Genomic DNA, 20229 nt, shown 5'->3' with positions numbered 1-20229 from the left:
ATGATGCGAGATAAGAAAGTTAATTATGCTGTGAAGGTCCATGGTTTTGAGGTATCACCTTACCCAGTGGTGTCAGGCAGGCCAGCCACCTTTAACATCTCGGCCTCAACTGGCAATTTCTTCTATCTTTGGTCTTTCTTTTTTTTTTTTTTTTGTGTGTTATTGGCATAACTTTCTTTCTATTGGGGTGATTTTGATATAAGTAAGATTGGATTATGTAACTTTATAATATAACACTTGTTTTGATTTGAACAATGCTCCAAAGATGACATTATAAATCTAATGGCAGAACAATGCTTCATCTCAGACTCAACCGGAAATTTCTTCTATCTTTGGTCCTTTTTTTTTTTGTGTGCGTGTGTTATTGGCATAACTTTCTTTCCATTGGTCATGTTTTCTTTTAGGAAATTACTTGACTTAGGTGATTTTGATATAAGTAAGCTTGGATTATGTAACTTCATAATGTAACACTTGTTTTGATTGAACAATGCTCCAAAGAAGGCATTATAAATCTAATGTATTATATCTAATGCCAGAAAATGCCTCTTGTTACATGTTTTAATGTTCTGAATACTATGAATATGATCAAACCATAGAGTTTATTTGTCCCTTTTGCCTACTGATGTTTTGTATTTGCTGAACATTAATTAATGTATGTGCCATTTGACATATATTTTGCCATTTTTAGTGAGGTGACCTTACCCTTTGTCTTTCTTGCAGGTAAAGCCATCTCTAGTGGGAAGGCTGTCATTGAGGTTTCTTAATTTGGGGTGCATGCCCATGCAGAATAGCATGATCTTTATGAGGAGATAACTTATCCTATTTTAGTAGGAAAGCTTGTGCTCTCTCATACCCAAAATTTACCTGGATATACATCACCTGTGAGTCTCATTTACTAGATTTAGACTCTTTCTCAATGTATTGATATTTAAGGGGTGAACTTTTTAAACATTCTCACTGTGTATGCCGTCTTATACAGTGACTCGAACAAAGGGTTAATAAATTCCTATTATTTTAAGAAAGATGATTTGTGAATGTAGATATACAATCTTGTCCTGTAGGCATAAACTATCATACTAATAGTGGCCTCCTTATTTTACATAAGTGACCTCCTCATGTCTCCAGCAAAAAATCACCTGCATTATAGGGTTCTGAAATTCTAAATGTAGCTCAGAGTTGTCTTACTGTCCTGTGCGATGCATCCTGCCACTTACCTCTTTTTGGTGGTTTATTATTATTATTATTTTTTGGGGAGGGGGAGTTGTTTTGATACTCATTAATTTGTTTGCTTCGTAGTTTTTATTGAAGATATGAAAACATGGTTTTGCATGATGTAGAGTCTAGACAGGATAAAATGCAGGCTTCTTGGAGGTACAAATGCTCAAGAAGTTAGAGCAAATGATTCTTGATATGCAAGCAACGTTGTTGCTGGATATGCTAGGGAGAGGAATTGAATCAGCTTTGATAAATCCTTCGTCTTTAGTACCTGAGCCATGGCAGGCATCTGGTGAGATAAAGTTTGGCATTGATCTTGAAATAATAGAATTATGAACCATTTTTTTCAATTTGATTTGTGTTACCTTGAATTTTGAACTATTTTTTTCAATTTATTTATAAATGTGCAGGATTAGAAGGGAACTCCTTACAAATTTGAAATAACAGGGAATGCACTTATTCTTTCTATATTGCCACCGTGTAAATTGTTTGTTCAATCTCTGAAGGAGGCTAGAAGCTTGAGTGGTTTATTTATCATCTGAGTTATGCAGTTAGCATAGATTAACTTTTATTTCTAGAGTACTTTTCTACGTCTCTAAACCCTTAAGCTGTGGTATGGGCCTTGTTGTACTTTCTTGTTTGAGATGATTTTAATGCCTGTGTGGTACCAAGTAAAAGAGAATTTGGTTTAAACCAAACAAATCATATTTGTCAAAGTAATCACAACTAGTTTGAATTCAATCTTTTCATATTTTGATCACGAAATATACTCAAGAGATGTATCGAGGAAGAATATTCCATAATTGTACATAGACAAAAATATTCCATAACTTTTATTTCTAGAATATTTTTGTGATTTGAATTCTTATGTACTTGATACTTCTAAAGTTTGTTCGTCTCTCTGTTTCTTGATGGACTTTTCCAGCCCTTTGATTCTGTTGTATTGCCTTAGGCATTAATCAACGTCTGGATATATCTCCATACATTGATGTTTTACAGGATCTTCTCTTGCGGCCTACAGGATCTGTACCCTTCTTTCATCCTCTTTGATTTTTCATTTTTTGTTTTTAAATATTTGATAATATGTTTCTTAGCAATATTTGTGTTCCAAAATTTGATCTTGATTCAGAATTTGCAAGGAGGAACTATGTGCTACCTACAGCAACTCACAAATTCTTGCTTGCTATGTAGGAGTGTGGAGAACAATCTATTCTCTGGACCTATACCTGCAAAATTGCTGAGTATTCCAAATTCCAAAATCCACAGCACCTAAAATTTGAAATACTCAGCAATTTTGCAGGTATAGGTCCAGAGAATAGATTTCCTTTTAACATGGATTTGGTTGTGTCGTGTATGCCAAATCCTAAACTAGTGATGTTAGTGCTTCTCTCACGGTCTGTTTTTAATTAATGCAGAACTCGATACTTCTTTCTTTCTTTATTTTTGAATGCTCAAGTTAGGCTAGGAGGTCAGAAACAGATTACTTTGTTGTCTCTTTTATTGCTAACCTAGGAAATCACAACTTGTAGATTTCACTCTTTTGTGAGGAAGTTTTTTGTCATTCATGTTTAGTGAATTAGAAACTGATTTTTTCTCTTTTTTGTGGTATATGTATTTGCATGAGACCTGTCAACCACCCTCTGTTCACCGAATTTCAAGTCTGCGAATCTTCTCCTTATGACAAGCTTGAATTACGTGTTTCAGACTGCAGTTTGGCTCCTCTACTATTGTTTGGTTCTGCGCGCTAGGTAATTTTGTGTGTATGATGTTTAAATCCCGTTGATATAAAATGCTACAAATTACTATTTTTGACTGATGTTTGTAAATGTTTATTGAGACCCTGTGTTTGCATTCAACTTTATGTTTTATAACTGTTTTAATTAGAAATTGACAGGATGCAATTGAACAATTTTATAAAATTTTCAAAAATTGTAAAACTTTGTGGCAAAGATGCTGAAGAATTTGAAATTTCTAGATATTGGATCTTTTAGAATGTAACTTGGGAAATGAAACTGGAGAAAAGAAATCGTTTCCTTTTTGGGAGATTGGAGATACCAATGTCCAGGTTTGAGCACAGGAACAAGTTGATGTTCCTTGCCCTTGGACATTTGGAGCTTCTTTAAAGATGTATGCTTATCTCCAATTGATATTTATTATTTGATCACAAATAGAAAATAAATAAATAAATTAGAAGCCCAAAATAGAAAGGGACTCAAATCTAACATGGTTCTCCATGATTGCCTTTGTCCACATATGAGGGAGAAGACCTCATCCTTCTCTCTCTATCTGATACCATCATGGACCATGGTGACTCTAGGCCTCTGGCTTCTGAAAGAAACCTTTTTGCATTACTTGATAGAGCCAGGTCCAAAACACAAGACACCTCACAGCAATCTTTCGTATTCTCAAATTTTAGCTTTTACCTTTTAAGGACTAGTCACCACAGCAATCCAAAGTTTAAAGAATAAGTCAATGTTCAGTGATGTACATTGTAATTTTTGGGGCTTGCTGACCTGTGGTGTCCCTCAAGAATTGGCGTTCTGTAGAGCTTGGCGGATTTCACTTCACTTTCACTTCCACATCAGGCGTTTCTTGCTCTTTTCCTGTTTTTGTCTTGTGAGTTTTAAATCTGAACTATATTCAGTTTTACTGGAGAGGGAAGATGGCCTTCATTTCAGGCCAGTTGTTTTATGTTGTTAGTTGAAAAGAATTTTTTAAGAAATTTAATATCTGTATTTTTTTTGATGGTGGCAACAGGTTCAACAGTTGAAAATGGATTCATATCCCGTGCAATACCTCAAATCCTAGCCTTCCATTCAATCTAACGGCTCTAAAACAATTCCACGTCATTAATCCGCATGACTTAGAAAACAACATTTAAAATTCACTCTCATTCTTTTTTTTTTTTCCATAGCTGTCTCTGCAACTCTTCACTCCTCAGTCCACTCCTTTGTTCTCTACTTCTCTCTAAATTTCAAAATTTTAAAAAAATCCCATTGTTGTTGCTGCCGCTACCACTCTCGCGCCAAACCACCACCATCGCATGGACCAAGCCTCAAACCAGTCACCATTGCACCACCCACCAGCCACCGTTGTGGTCTTTCTCTCCCCCAATGATCTATCAACTTCGGCTACGCCTTTGCCTGCTCCACTACCTAGCATCTCCAAACTGCACCACCGGCACAATCACTTCCCAGTAAGTTCTTTCTCTTTGACTTTTCACAAATATTGGTAGCACGAAAAAAAAATAAATTGATATTGCAATTTTTCTTTTATTTATTTTAGTTGGTTCTGAGTTTAGGGATTGAAATCAGATGGTGGGTCTTTTGGCCGTGAGATTTATGGGTTATTTTAATCTGGATCTTGTTTTTTTATGAAGTTGTGATTTTTTTTTTCTTTTTTTAATTTCTTCATTTTCATGGTGTTGATTTGTACTGAGCCAAGAAATTGTTGATGGGTATATTGTTTTACCCTATTATGGGTTTAGTTCTATCATTTCTACTAACTCCTAATAGCACCCAAATTCAATTTGATGAGGAAGGCTTCATATATGTGCAAGTGTCATACTTGGTCTTGATTTTGCCAAGGATGTGCTCATAGACAAGGCTGTTTCTTCTATTATTCTTGTTCAACTACCTGATATTGTGAAGTTTGTGAAAATACCATTTGTTGGCAAATAGAATATTTTTCTATCTAATATTAGAATTTATCATGTTAAAATTGCCTCCTTAGTTCTTCAGATGTTGATACTGTAGAGATATGCATTGTCTTAGTTGCTTCAGGTGCCACTACAAATTTGAGCATGAGTTGGCAGTATTCTTACATCACTTGGTTGGTTCAAGTTGCAACTACCCGATGGGGTGCATCTATTCCAGTATACAGCAGCTAGGCTTTTGCTTTAATTGCAGTAAATTATAGATAAATTATTGAGTTATGGTAGATGTAGTTTTTCTTCTATTGGGTTGCCTTTGTCATGGTATTTGCAATATGTTTTTAGCCAAGCTTTAAACAAGGGCTGTTCTGATTTCAAAAGGTTTGGATTGTCAGTTGTGTGGGGCATTAGAACAGTGCTTATATAGATCAATTATGTTTCAAGTTCCAGTCAAATTGTTGGTTTATTTCACTTGAAACCAATGGATCATATAAGATTTTTGCAAGTAAATTGAAGATTGGTCTTCTAAGATGTTATTGTATTGATTAAAATTTGTTTTTCAACATTGCAAGATGATAGAGCATAGAGATCCAGCCAAGCTATATTGCCAGAAAAGGTTTTGAAGCATTCATTATGGATTGATATCTTGACGTTAGCAAGACTAATTTTCAGTTTTATTAAAGTTTTAGACTTGATATGAGTGAACTTCTTTTTACTGTGAAAAATGTATTGTGACAAAAAAGACTTGCTTGAGTATTATGTTGTCTTATCCAATTTTGACACATGAGTGTCCTCGTTTATGTATACAAAAACCATTACAATGATGTATAGTACAAACCAAAGAAAATGTAATAAAATGCAATTCTTCTTTTCTTGATATTTCAATATCTATAATGATTTTTATGAGTTATCTTTTGAAATGTTACCAAGCTATTAGCCAATTATGGTAGTTTTGATTTCATAAAAAGGATGATAAGAGACTTTTCTTGAAACCTTTTTTTTCATCAAAATCAATAGATAGCAGATAATTGAGTAATTCCATTGAAATGTATACTTTGATTACAAGGACAAATAACAAGATAACAAGAGTTTTATTGAAATATAGACTTTGATTACAAGACCAATTTTTCCCCTAGTAGAATATATAATTTCCACACTATGAAGAGAGGAAAAAAAATGAGTTTGCTTCAAGATCATATTCTTCATTGATCTCAAGTGGACTATGGTAGACGTAACCATGCTGTGATTATTGAGCCACCAATTTAGAAAAAATAGGTTTAGCACTCAATTGCATCCAAGGAATCACCTGCATAGTGGATATCAAAAATTAGCAACCTTTAGTATTGTGACTCAGTGCAATAATTCTTTCAAATTCGGACTACATAGAAGATAATATTGAAAAGTTGAAAAAATGCTAAGAAAAACAAGAATATTACTATTAAGATGATGAACAGACTTGGAGAGGGGGCGGGGGGGGGGGGGGGATTTATATCAAGAGCTAGCATAGCTATCCAATGAATACACGGAACTTAGCAAAGAAACAACCAATTTTTCTTGTACATGAACTATCATACAAATTGAGAGCACATTACCACAAAAATGCTGTAACCCAAAGCATATTATGAATATTTAATAACACACTGAAAGGCATCAGTCTTTAGTACCTAAATTGCATCTGTCTTTAGTACCTTTTGTTTACTACCAATGTCAAATTGCCTAGTATCATTGCAACAAGAATCACGCCCATGGTCTTTATCCCTTACTGTAGCTTTCCAACAAGCTACATCAAAACCAACCCAGATTACTACTAGCAAGATCACAACCAACAAGTACAAAAGGTAAGCATTCTACTAATGCTACATTACCTGTGCACAGCAAAATCTACCTTTTCAACTTTGAGAGGTCTCCAATGGAGACTCTCCATCATCAAATCTAATGTCATCTAACTGCAAATGAACACATTAAAGTGTTGTATAAATTTAGAACTTCACATTGATGCAAGTTTTGTAATAATGAATTATTCTAATCACCAGCATATTTTGATATGTCTAATCTTCTTTGCAATACTCAACTAAAAGAAAAAAAAAATCAAGTCTCTAAATTGTCCATATATATCACCTATATGTCCAACTTAAGTTAAATAAAGGTACTCATAGTGCCTTTCAAGTTCAACAATGCGCTTACATTCTTCTCCAAAAAAAAAAAAAAAGTTCAACAATGAAGAAGCATTAAAATTCTGTTCAAGTTCATAAATAAATAACCCAACCCATAATACTGAGCAAAACAATATACCCATCAAAAATTTCATGGCTCTTAGTACAAATCACCACCATGGGAATGAAAAAAAAAAATCACAACTTTACAAAAAAACAAGACCTAGATTAAAAGAACCCACAAATCCCACAGGCAAAAAACCCACCATTTGATTTCAATCCCTAAGCTCATAACTAACTAAAAAAAAAAATCGAAAAGATTGCAATGTCAAATTATAATTATTTTCTTTCATGTTCCTAATATATATGAAAAATCAGAGAGAAAACTTATTGAGAAGTGACTGTGCTGGCAGTGCAGTTTGAAGATGCTAGGCAGTGGAGCAAGCTAAGGCATAGCAAAGGTTGATAGATCGTTGGGGGATAGAAAGGTCGCAACGGTGGCTTGTGGGTGGCGCAATGGTGACTGATTCGAGACTTGGTCCATGTGATGATGGTGGTTTGGCGCAATAGTGGAAGAAGCAACAGTGACAAAGGGATTTTTTGAAAATTCTGAAATTTAAGAGAGAAGTAGAGAACAGAGGAGTGAAGAGTAGCAAAGAGAGATATGACCAGAAAAAAAAAAAGTAGAGAAAAAGAATGAATGAGAGTGAATTTTTAAATTTTTTCTAAGTCACGCGGATTGATGATGTGGAGTTGTTTTAGAGCCATTAGATTGAATGGAAGGCTAGGATTTGAGGTAGAGAGATGCTACATCCACAACATTTTTACAACAAATCACATGTAGTTAGTTATTATTAGTTCAAATTAACTAACACTAAGATTACTTTTTTGTCCCAACAATAATAACTAGTAACAACCTGTCACTTAGAATTTATTGTAAAAATATTGTTGACATATCATTTCTCTTTTAGGTATTGCACCTAGGTATGAATCCGTTGAAAATCTACCTCAAACAGGTCAAGTGTCAGCTTTCCCACTTGGGAATTTGATGAAACTGACTTGTCTATTCAAGATGCAAAATCGGTAAAATATTTTCCCAAATTGGTAGAGACAATCTCTGATATCTGGTGAGATCTCCAATCAGATACGATAGAGATCTTGCAATCTCAAATGTTTCTGCTCTCCATCGCCTTTTTCTGCCGGTTTCAACTGAATCTGACTATCACCCATGGCCACTTGCACGTTTGAGTTGTTGTTTCTGCTCAGTTAGTGATGGGTCTCATCCTTCACCACCCAACGACCAACATAATGTGTCTGAGTCCAAACTAACTTGACCCGACCTAAGGACGGAACCAGGATTTGAACCTGGGGGGGCAAAAACATGAACCAAAAAAATTTCAAGTGACATAGTTTATTAAAAATAATTTAATGGTAGACAAAAACAATTGCACATTATTGCCATAAATATTTAAGTCAAGAAGGAAATAATATGAACAAAAAAAGTTGAAAGTTACAATATGATATTCAAACCTTTTCGAAGAAGAATAAAAAAAGAAGACGACTTGGATCTCCAAATTTTGGATAATTGGAATTAATATGTTGATTTTATCACATTGACCAACTCATCAATATGATAAACCCACACTTTTGGATGCAACTAAAAATCACACTAATGAAGTTTTCAAAACTTTGTTTGAGGATTTAAAAAAATTAGGATATTAATATTAAGAGTTGACAATGCTACATCATCAATATTGGCTTCTAAAAGAATTTTGCACTTTATCTTTTGAAAAAAATTTAAATATTGTAATTGACTTTCCTATAATTTATAAATCAATTAAAAAGTTATATAAATTATTGTCACCCTCGTAAGGGAATTTTTTTTTTCTATGAGATTTTTTTGGTTATGAGTTATGAATTATAATATTGGTGATTTGTAGATTTTTTGTTGTATTGTATTTGGAATATGGAGGGGCCATGGGTTCAAAGAAAGGGTTAAGTGATTAGTTTCTTTTGGGCTATTTGAACCAATCCAAAAATTTGAGGGGGGCCAACTATAAACTCTAAAATACGAGCATGCAAATAAAATAGCTAATTTGAAGAGGGGGAAATAAAATAGCTAATTTGAGAGGGGGGGGGGGGCAATATTAGACAAATCCAAATAGCATGCACAGTTGCGCACACACCCAACCCAACCCAACCTAAGGTGATGCCTGCTTGTGTGAGAAAGACCCATTTAAGTAGGTCATCCCCCTTCCACAAAAGTAAGGTGCCCTTTGGGCCCATCTAATATCCAACTCTATGTCTATGGTATACAAACCCACAAAATATTTATAACTTTACCAATGCGGGATCATGATTTTCACTACCTTCATTCATGTTTAAGAAGACACTTTTGTAGTCAATTTTGGATTCAGATCCTCTAGATTTTCTAAGATACTCTACCAGTAGATTTCTTTAAATCCTAACCATTCTTTAATAATTTATTGGTCAAGATTCTGCCATATCAGCATTCCACTAACAATATTCTTAAAATAATAAAATAATGTTGCAAACAAAACAATTAAGATTATTATTAATGGAATGCTGACATGGCAGAATCTTAATTATTAAATCATTAAAGAGTGGTTAGGATTTAGGAAAATCTATTTAGTAGAGTACCCTATGAAATCTAGAGGATCTGAATCCGTCAATTTCTCATTAATTTCCTAATGGTTTTGAGCGAGTGATAACGTAAGTTAATTTTTCCACGTAGGAAAACACAACCCAACTCACACTGCCTCAAAAGTGTTGTCTATCTTTTATTTTGACTTAGCCAACCACTCACTTCTTAAAACCTAAATTTTTCAAAACTCCACCCCATTTTTCACCTACTCATTACGTTATTTCATAAGTCATAACCTAGGAGAAAACACAATGAGGAGGACCAACAGACCATCCATTGGCAAGAGTTACAGACTCGACTCCCACAACAACCTTAAGTCTAACCTCCAACGTATCAAAGACCAACACGTGTACTAGCAATTTAAAAAGTCCATATGCTTTATGTTTGCAACTTTGCATATGGTTCACCACCCTCAAAAACAAGGCAGAATGCCAAAACATGAAAACCATTAGCAGGGGGAAAAACAATTATATCCTAGTCAAAGAATCTTGGGTTTTTAAATATGAGCACAACATTAATAAACTATAACCAGAGGACAATTGAAGCTCAAAATTAAGCCAGTAATAATCTAATTTATTAAGCNTAACAATGACTTAAAACAAAACGTAAAGTGGCATTTATGATATAAAAATTTACCCAAACTGCCCATAAGCAAAAAAGTAACAATATGCTAAGACATAGAAAATATGACTTTGCACCATACAGTAGTGGAAGAAACTGAAAAAGCCTATGAAAACATCTTCAGGAAAAATCTTTTTGATTGAAGCAATCTAATAAGTTATGAAGCACCTGCTGAAAGCTCTTGAAAAGAAATTTTTTCGGAGAGGGGCAATAATATTACTCAAATGAAGGGCTTTGCATTTAGAAAGGAACAAAATGGTCTTCATATGACTAAGAGTGTCCACGGGTCGGGTCAGGGACGGACCCATTAAGGGGCAGGGGCCATTGCCCTTTTTTTTTTTTTTTTTTTTTTGGAAAAGCATGAATGCTTAACTTGTACCTATTATGAATTGTTGCGATTTTGTCTATGAATACTTTGTCCCTCATTCATTTTGGTCAATTTTTATTTTCATATTTCATGCTTAAGAATTTTTGAAAGGGAGAAAAACACAGTATTGTTAGATGCGCACACATTTGCTATGCTTCTTCTGTTTATAGAAGATTTTTGTATCCTGTGAGGTAGTTGTCCAATAGACTCAAAAAACCACTATGATGGATGAAATCTATCTTAAGGATGTGGCAAAAAGCACTAGCCTTGATCAGAAATGATTTTTCCATTTTTTTTACATATTTTGTTTGTATTTTTTTGTTTTTTGTATTTTATTTTATTTATTTACTTCATGTTAGAGCAATATATAGTATTTTTATTGTTGTTTGTTTATAGAATCGCAAATAATAAATATTTATTGTATTATACCCAACAAGAGTTTTTTTCTTTATAAAGATAAAATTAAGGAATAATAAAGATTTTGATAGAAAAGATAGTTGAAATTATAGTTTTTTGGAGTTGCTTTTAGATTAGATAGTCATTTTAAGAGTGGAAAAAAAGAATCAACAAAAAGATATTTAGCCATGAAGCACTCAATGTTAATATTATCAGTGGTACTAAAAAGAGTCATGTGACTTTTAGTGGCAGGCACATAGTAATATTAAATAATGAATGACATGATGCATTTGGTGGTGACAGCAAGAGTCATTCAGTGGTGCGCTATGACACATTCAACAATGCACCATGAGACATTCAATGGCGCACTAGGCTTCAACAAGTGTATATATTGCAGGAGATTTTTAAACTCTTGAGTATTATTTTACAAATCAATACTTAAGTCTTCGGAGTAAAAAATTAAAAAAAAAAAATTTGCTGGAAACATGGTTCATTTGTAATTATATAATGAAGCAAGGGAATTGATTTGAAAACGAGAAAGCGAAATGATGGATGCATATGCGTCTTTAGGTTTTGATGAGATGTTTTGAAAGCTAAGGCTTTTTTTGGTTAGGGGGTAGAAATTGGTGGTAGGAAAGAAAAAATTTAGTTTTCCCTCATACGTATTTAATTAAAAGGATGTAAAAGTGGGGAGATAAGAAAAAAAAACTCGTGATTGAAGCGAAAAGGAGGTGATAGAAAATGTAGTTTACATAAGTTTATTTTGTGTTGGTTATAGTTACACGTTATAATGAGAGGGATAGAAAGGTTATTATAACTGGTTGAAGCAGCCCAGTAAATTCTCTCATGCTTCTCACCAAATCAGTGAGATTATATTTTGTGGTCTTGTGTGGAAAATACCCAAGACCTCCATTTTTCTGCCCTCTCAATCAAAAACCAAAAACACCATTTCCTCTCCCATATTTTCCATCCCCCCAATAATCAATTGGGAAATTATTGGGTAGTCAAGCTGACCTTGTAGTCTTACCCAGTAGAAAAACACCAAGTCATTAAAAGGATATTACATAGGCATTAAGTGCCACATCATATATCCCCATTAACTGGATATAACACCGTTAGCGTCCGTTCCTAAAGCAACAATCAAAAATAAAAATTTATCTAAATCTCCTTCAGCAACAAACTTTTCTTGGAAAAACTCAAAAGTTTCAAATCTCTATTCTTGGAAACACAATCAATTACTACTGTGACACTAGCTCGTAGGAATGGCAACGGGTCGGGTTCGGGCCGGGTTTTTCCATACCCGAACCCGACCCGCGGGTCTTAGCCCGTGACCCAGACCCGACCAGTTTACTAAACGGATTTTTTTTTTCCGGGGCCCGGACCTGCCCCCGCCGAGCCCCACAGGCCACGTTTAGGCCAACCAGATTTGGGCCCAACCCAATAAAAAAAAAAAAAAAAAAAAAAAAAAAAAAGGGAAGAAGAAGAAGAGAATCGAAGCCTAAACAGAGTAACGAAAATCTAATCATACTTTCCTCTTTATTCCTCCTGAAAATGCAATATATCAAATCTCACGATTGGACTGCTTCATACAATAGGAAAGTTGATCTTAAAAGTGCAGAGACAGTACATAATTAACAAAACTAAAATCACAAACACAGAAATCATTGAATATACATGTTTAAATAAAAGATCTAAGATCCCAAAATCACAAGATCTAAATCATTGAATATACATGTTCAAATCCCAAAATCATAAACACAGAATCTTGGCTATTTTCTTGCCATCCAAACAGATCCAAGATCTAATAAACCAACCCATTTTCTCAATTTCTTTTCTTGGTAATTGCAGAAACAGTACAGCGGTTCGACAGATGTTCTTCAACAACAAGCTGTTTGGGGGTTTGGTGGCTTCGAATTCGCTGAGGAACAGTGGAGGTTTCGATCAAAGGGTGAAGGAAATCTTGAGTGCGAAATGTCCGTCGAATGAATGGGTTTTCTGGGCATCGTTTGGGCTGTCGTGGTGAGAAGAGGGGAGACTGAGTGAGGCTTGGACGCTTGGTTGTGGCTGTGGTGGTCAGAAGAGAGGAAAGTGAGTGGGAGAGGAAAGTGAGGCAGTGAGGACTGAAGGAGGCATGAGCTGCTACTGAGGGGAAATGAGGGTTTTAGGGTTAGATTATAGCTATATATATAGGGGGTATTTTTGTAATTTCAGGGAAACCGGGTTTTATTTGGGTCGGGTTTCAGGCCAGGTTTCGGATTTTTTTATAAAACCTAGACCCGACCCGGACCCGCTTCGGGTTTTTTTTTTTTAAACCCATACCCGACCCTATTCCTAATCGGACCGGGTAAAATCCGGCCCATTAGGGTCAGACCGAGCCGGGTACCCGCAGGTCAGGCAAAAATTGCCATCCCCTACTGGCTTGTCCTTTGTACACGACCCTACTGCCAAAATTATTCTTTGCTCTATGAAATTCTCCTTAGAAATAGAATCTTTATTAATGTTTCAATCTTTTAGGTACTAAAAAGTTGGACTTCCTCCCTTCCAGTTTATGGGTTTCAATCCTTTATTGATGCTTCTGTAAACAGGATGCCAATTATTTTAAGTTGTTAGTTGAAAAGAATTTTTTAAGAAATTGAATATGTACATTTTTTTTATTTATAATAAGTGAAAAAGAAAACTAATATTAATATCTATTTTGATGATATGATGTCCACTAAGGAATGAACATGTAGATATTGCCCTGATTCGGACTTGTAGCAATGTGTCAATTTTGTGAACAAACTTGTTAGAAGTTTTTAGCATGTTGCAACTGAGCAGTTAATATTGAATTGTGAGTTTCTGACTTGTTAGAATTGCTCTGTTGCAACATGCTAAAAACTTCTAACAAGTTTGGGAAACCTTTTAACTAGTCACAATGCTGCTCCTCCTCTAGCGGCTGCACCACACTCTGAAAAACCCCTGGGAAAATTGGACCTTCTGTCCTAGAAATATCATATTTGACTAGAGGTAGGAAAGTGTTCAAAACCAAGAGGTAATGTCTTTCATTGTCCACTCTTAGTTTTTTCAAAATTTTCAAATTTCCTTATCTCCTTTATTCTGTTCTAAATGAAAATTGACTTTTTGAATATCTTTAGCAGTGCCAAGAGGGAGAGTTGTGAAACCAAGAGATAGTTATGTTGAAGACAATGGATAAAAAAGTGTATTTCCAAAGCTTCAGAATGAACAGGAGGTAGATGTGAAAAACACACCGGCAGTTTCACTAACCAAGAAGAATCATGGTTCAGTCATGAGCAGCGTGGATATGGAGTTCTTGCCACCACGACTTCCTCCATTTTATCCTTTCGAGAAGGGTCTCTGTGTAACCGATGGTACCTTTCAAAGTAACTACAAGTATACATCCTTGAAAGAGTCCAAATGCAAGTTCTGCAAAAGCTTTCACTGTTGCGTTGCTTGAGCAGTATGCAGCTTTTCTCATGAAAATTTTATTGGTGAAGGTATGCTTGTTTGTATTTATAGGGGTGAGCTGCCCAATGGAAAGGTAAGATTCTTTGAACTTAATAAGAACTAATTTGCCAGATGATGGCGTGGCTGTTTGATTGTGTGGCTTCTACTTTAGAATGCCTCATGTACGTTTGTATTTGTTCTCTTTTTTTCCCCTTCATCTTCTCTATCCTCATTAGGTAAATTAGTTTTGAAGTCTGAATTACATTTACCTCCATGTGTGAAAATAAATGTCTGTTAGGTAGTCCCTTCCAACCCACCCTCCCAACCATCACTATTTCCCCAAGTTTCAAGTAACGTGGTGGATTCTTCTTCATCCTCATAAGTAATTTGAGATCCTAATAATTAATCTTCAATTTCTTATTTCTTTTATAGCTTCTGGCAATCAAGGAACTGGACACTAAAGTTTCCGGGCAGCTGAGTAATGACACTTTATAGTATCCCTAAACTTCGCCATGCTAATCTTTGTGGAGATGGTGGGTTACTGTGCTAAGCATGGCTAGCAGCTACCTGTATAAGAGTGTTGCAGAAATGGGACACTTCATGATGCACTGCATGATCATGATATTCATAAGAAACATTCACGAAAAACACACATCCACCAGGTGGCGCTCGAAGCTGCAAGATCCTTGGAGTACTCAAGTTGAAGAACTAATTCACAAATTACATAAGGAAACTAAGTTGAGATATGAAGTTTGGTAGCTGCTTATATACAAATATGATAGGAAAAGAGAGCATATTGCCAAATGAGACTCTATGGCACACCAAACTGGACATGGAGTTTCCACCATAACAGGATAACCCAGTTCAATTAAAAGCAAGAAAACATCAACAAAAACTAGATGATAGGATAGATGAACAAGCACGACATAAAAGCGCAATAATTTAAATTGCAATAATTTTAAGACTACTCAAAAGGATGTCTCATTGACAAGCAACAAAATCAAATCAACCTTAGTTAAAGCATTGCAAATGCATCACCCCAAGGATTAAGCAAACTCTAAGAATGCAACTAGAGAAAACACAAATCCTAAGCTCCAATAATAAAATATAGACTAAAAATGATTATGTGGAAGATACACACACACAAATATATATATATATATGTGTGTGTGTGTGTGTGTGTGTGAGAGAGAGAGAGAGAGAGAGAGAGAGAGAGAGAGAATCAATAACCTATAAGGGTCAATCAAATAGTTAAGAGAGAATTAAGTTCAATCGTAAATAAAATCTAACACAGCAACAACAAGGTTATCTATATTCAATATAAAATTTTTAAAACACAATAAGGAGAAAAGTACCGATATGAGATTATTGAGAAAACCAAAGAGAATTTTGATCTCAACCCTATGTCACCCTAGCAAATTCTTTTAACTTGCATCTTAATTCAATAAAGAAACCTTTAAATTTTAGTAAAAGAATATCAATATCCAGAGATAAGAGAGCATATGGCCTTAGGTCCCTATGCAACTTTGTTGCCCTAGTAGATATATCGGCATTAAATTTTTTAAAATGGGAAATTGGGGTAGCAGAGTCATAAAACCTGAAAACATTCCCCTGCATGGTTCGACAATAAAACACAAGTAGTAAATGATTCAGGCTCACCAAATCGTTTCAAAGGAAATTACCTATGCAAGATTCCATGAATTGGGTAACGCAGAAATAGAGGGAGACAAGGCTTTCAAAGGTTTGGTTGTATCCAATTGTGTTCTGAATCCATCGAGAATTGGGTATGAGGAGTTGGGTTTTCAGGGTGAAGATGAAGGTGGTCAGTTAGTATTGGCATTGGCTAAGGTGGAAACAGCTTGGGTAGATGAGGGCTTGGATGATGTGGAGTCTTTCCCCCCTGATGACCATTAACCCTCTAGGGTTGGTTGTGTCAACTAAAGTGAAAAGTAAAACGGAGGTGATGAGTTTTGATAATACTTTGAACATTTCTAAATGGGTGAAACATAGAATTCCCGATTTCAGTAAGATGATGGGGCTTTCTTTGGGTCGACATGAGAAGATGTGTATTACGTTACTACAAAGGCTTGAGACGGCAATTGAGGCGGCCAATCTGATGCACAGGAAAGATGCTGCCTACTGAAAAGCTGTCTCCAAGGATAAAGGGAAGAGGGAGTTGGGGAATTTGATATCCTAGATTAATTATGATGGGAGATAGTTTTCTCTAACTGCATTATTGAGGGTGTGATAGGGAGTCACAGTTTTTAATGAAGTTGAAAATGGTGTCATGGAATGTTTGAGGATTGAATGATTCGTGGAAACGTTTGGTAGTGAGAAATTTATTATAGGAGTGGAATTGTGATGTAGTTTGCATTCAAGAAACTAAGCTTGCGGGCGTAGGTAGACAGTTGATTTGTAGCTTATGGAGTTGCCCCTATGTAGATTGGGTAGCTTTGGATGCGGATTGAACATCAAGTAGGGTTTTGATGATGTGGGATAGGAGGGCTTTAGAAAAGGTGGAGGTTATGGTAGGTAATTTTTCTGTATCGGTTCAGTGGAAGGGTATGGGGGATGGTTTTATTTGGGCATGCTCTGGGGTTTATGACCCAAATGATAACAACTTGAGGGGGCAGATGTGGGATGAGCTTATTGAAATTTAGCAACTATGTGAAGTTTCATGGTGTTACATAAGGGATTTCAACATTGTTCGTTTTCCTAGTGAATGGTTGGGGGGTTCTTGCCTTACCCCAGCAATGGAGTATTTTTCTGAGTTCATTGAGGAGCTTAGTTTGATAGATTTGCCGTTGGAAGGAGGGAGTTATACATGGTCTAGTGGTTCAGATCAGCCCTTGATGTCTAGGATAGACAGGGCTCTGGTTTCCCATGACCGGGAGGATCACTTTCCAGATGTGATCCAATGGGTACCTCATCCTATTTCAGACCACTTTCCTATTTTAGTGGAGGCAAGTGGGATATTAAGGGGGAAAAGTCCTTTTAGGTTCGAGAACATGTGGCTTAAGACGGATGGGTTCAAAGATAGGGTTCATTCTTGGTGGAGTCGTTATTCCTTCTTAGGTACTCCCAGTTTTGTACTTGCCAAGAAGTTGAAGGCTTTGAAGGAAGATATTATTCAGCGGAACCGTAGGGAGTTTGGAAATGTAGAGCATTGGAAAAATAATTTTTGGAGGCTTTGAAATTATTGGATGTTAAGGAAAGGGAGTATGGCCTTTCAGAAGTGGAGATAGGTGAGAGGGCTGAGTTGAGATCTCAAATTCAGAACCTTCTCTCTTTGGAAGAAGTCTTGTGGAGACAAAAGTCGTGAATGCTTTGCATGAAGGAAGGAGATAACAACACCAAATTCTTCCACAAAGTGGCCAATTCTCGGAGAAGGTATAATCATATTAGTATGTTGGAGGTAAATGAGATTATTTATGAGGTCGAATCCGAGAAGGCAGACCAAGCTGTACAGTTTTATAAAAACTTGTACAAGGAGTCTGAGGAGTGGAGTCCTTTTGTGGAAGGTTTGAAATTTGATCAGATAGATGGGTTGGAGAGGGACTGGCTTGAACGGAGGTTTGAAAAGGATGAGGTTCTTCAAGTTGTCAAAGAGTTGAAAGGAGATAAAGCTCCAAGTCCTGATGGTTTCTCTATGGCTTTCTTTCACCATTGTTGGAGAATTGTGGAAAGAGATGTTTTAGTTGTGTTTGAAGAGTTTTATTAACACAATAAGTTTGAAAAATCTGTCAATGTAACTTTCATAGCCTTAATCCCTAAAACGAATGGTGCCTCCAATATTCGAGATTTTAGACCTATTAGTTTGGTGGGGAGTGTTTACAAGATTTTGGCTAAAGTTTTGGCAAATTGCCTAAAAGAGGTTTTGGATCAGCTAATATCTGAGTCTCAAAACAGTTTTGTGGGTGGTAGACAAATACTTGATTAAGTTCTTATTTCTAATGAGTGTGTAGATGGCAAGGTGAAGAGTAAGACTTCGGGAGTTATTTGTAAATTAGATATTGAGAAAGCCTATGATCATGTGAACTCTAGATTTGCTGAAGAGAATGAGATTTGGGATGAGATGGTGTAAGTGGATCCGCACTTGTATATTTACAGTCCAATTCTCTGTCTTGTTTAATGGGTCTCTAGCTGACTTTTTTGGGAGCTCGAGGGGTTGGAGACAAGGGAACCCGTTATCTCCCATGTTGTTTCTAGTTATGATGGAGGTTTTCAGTAAGATGATGAAAAGAGTTGAAGGGGCTGGTTTGCTTCGAGGTTTTAGAGCTGGTGGTAGATGGGATGGAGGGTTTATGTCTCGCATCTTTTGTTTGCGGATGATACGATTCTGTTTTGTGATGCAGATGAGGAGCAAATTCTACATGTTCAGATGTTTTTTCTTTGTTTCCAAGCAGTGACAAGTTTAAAGGTTAATGCGTTGAAGAGTGAGATGGTTCCCATTAGGGAGGTGCCTAATGTCCATGTGTTGGCAGAGATTTTGGGTTGCCGTATTTGGTCTTTGCCTATGACCTATCTTGGTATGCCATTGAGGGCGTCCCACAAATCCCTTGTTGCTTGGAATCCTATCCTGGAGAAAATTGAGTGCAAGCTGGCCGGATGGAAGGTGCATTTGTCAAAAGGTGGAAGACTAACGTTGCTTAAAAGCATACTATCTAGTCTTCCTACATATTATTTATCTCTTTTTACCATCCCTACGCATGTGGCCAATAAAATTAAGAGGTTGCAAAGGGATTTCTTGTGGGGGGATTCCAAGTCTCATTTGGTGGGATGGGACAAGGTGTGTGCACCTTTGGGATTGAAGAGACAAGGCTTTGGAGAAGGGTTGTAGCTCTAGAGTTTGGGGAAGAATGGGAGGGATGGACATCCAAGCTAGTTAGAGGGACACATGGTTGTAGTTTGTGGAGAGGCATCCGAATGGGTTGGAAGGAATTTAGCAAAAATATTTGGTTTGAAGTAGGGGTGGGAGATAGAGTTAAGCTTTGGACAGACCAATGGTGTGGGGAGTCTTCACTTCAATTGACTTTTCCGAATGTGTATGGGATTGCGTCCAATAAAGAGGCATCGGTGGCGGCTTCTCTTGAACGGTTGGGGATAGAGGAACGGAAAAGTTGGGATGTTCATTTTATTCGGAGACCAAATAATTGGAAATGGATGGCGTGGATGATTTTCTCCGCACCTTGGGTTCAAATCTACCTCCTAATGAGAATGGGGATCGAATGTGATGGAAGTTGACAAAGAATGGGGATTTTGATGTCCGATCGTTTTACAATAAGATAAGAAGACCTTTGCCCATTATCTTTCCGTGGAAAGGTGTGTGGAAGGTTAAGTCCCCAAGGTGTGTATCCTTCTTTGTGTGGATTGTTGCACGGGATAAGATCCTCACAGGTGATAATTTGAGGAATAGAGGGATGCATTTTGTTGACTGGTGCATTATGTGCCGTTGTAATGGGGAGACGGTGAATCATCTTCTCCTCCATTGTGGTAAGGCTTATAGGCGGTGGAGTTTAGTGTTTAGATCTTTTGGAATTTCATGGGTCTTGCCAAGAACAGTTGCAGATACTCTCTTTGGTTGGTGGAATTGGCCGGGAAAGCATTCGTCTAGCATTTGGAATTTAGTTCCTTTGTGCTTAATGTGGTGTCTTTGGAGGGAGCAAAATCGGGGGACGTTTGAGGACTTGGAAAGCTCGAAGGACCAGCTATTGGC

At 36.3% G+C, this 20229-nt stretch overlaps 1 protein-coding gene and 2 long non-coding RNA genes across 4 annotated transcripts; all 3 read left to right on the top strand.

The window, feature by feature from the left end:
* Positions 1-374: 374 nt before the first annotated feature.
* On the top strand, positions 375-4092 carry LOC136067828 (uncharacterized). Of its 2 annotated transcripts, none has more exons than XR_010629234.1 (4): positions 375-881; positions 1338-1507; positions 1626-2963; positions 3973-4092. It is a non-coding gene; the product is annotated as an uncharacterized LOC136067828 (long non-coding RNA). The 2 variants fall into 2 exon arrangements; XR_010629235.1 differs by having other exon boundaries at positions 1626-3831.
* A 27-nt stretch (positions 4093-4119) lies between these two features.
* Positions 4120-5746, top strand: LOC136067827 (uncharacterized). The gene is made up of 2 exons (XR_010629233.1): positions 4120-4411; positions 5440-5746. It is a non-coding gene; the product is annotated as an uncharacterized LOC136067827 (long non-coding RNA).
* A 12089-nt stretch (positions 5747-17835) lies between these two features.
* Positions 17836-19757, top strand: LOC112008478 (uncharacterized). The gene is made up of 6 exons (XM_024040806.1): positions 17836-18154; positions 18275-18433; positions 18479-18593; positions 18742-18833; positions 18920-19128; positions 19245-19757. The coding sequence occupies exons 1-6, from the start codon at positions 17836-17838 to the stop codon at positions 19755-19757; spliced, it is 1407 nt and encodes a 468-aa protein (XP_023896574.1).
* Positions 19758-20229: the final 472 nt, after the last annotated feature.

This window comes from Quercus suber, unplaced genomic scaffold, assembly GCF_002906115.3.
Source record: "Quercus suber isolate HL8 unplaced genomic scaffold, Cork oak 2.0 scaffold_87, whole genome shotgun sequence".
In the NCBI taxonomy this organism is placed as follows: Eukaryota; Viridiplantae; Streptophyta; class Magnoliopsida; order Fagales; family Fagaceae; genus Quercus; species Quercus suber.
This window is presented reverse-complemented; position numbering and strand designations above follow the sequence as displayed.

Coding starts and splice junctions, on each gene's coding strand:
- LOC112008478 (XM_024040806.1), top strand. CDS start 17,836: ATGCTTTGCATGAAGGAAGGAGATAACAACACCAAATTCTTCCACAAA. Junction 18,834..18,919: donor GTTTATGTCTCGCATCTTTT/GTTTGCGGATGA, acceptor GTTTCCAAGCAG/TGACAAGTTTAAAGGTTAAT. Junction 19,129..19,244: donor GCAAGCTGGCCGGATGGAAG/GTGCATTTGTCA, acceptor TAAAATTAAGAG/GTTGCAAAGGGATTTCTTGT.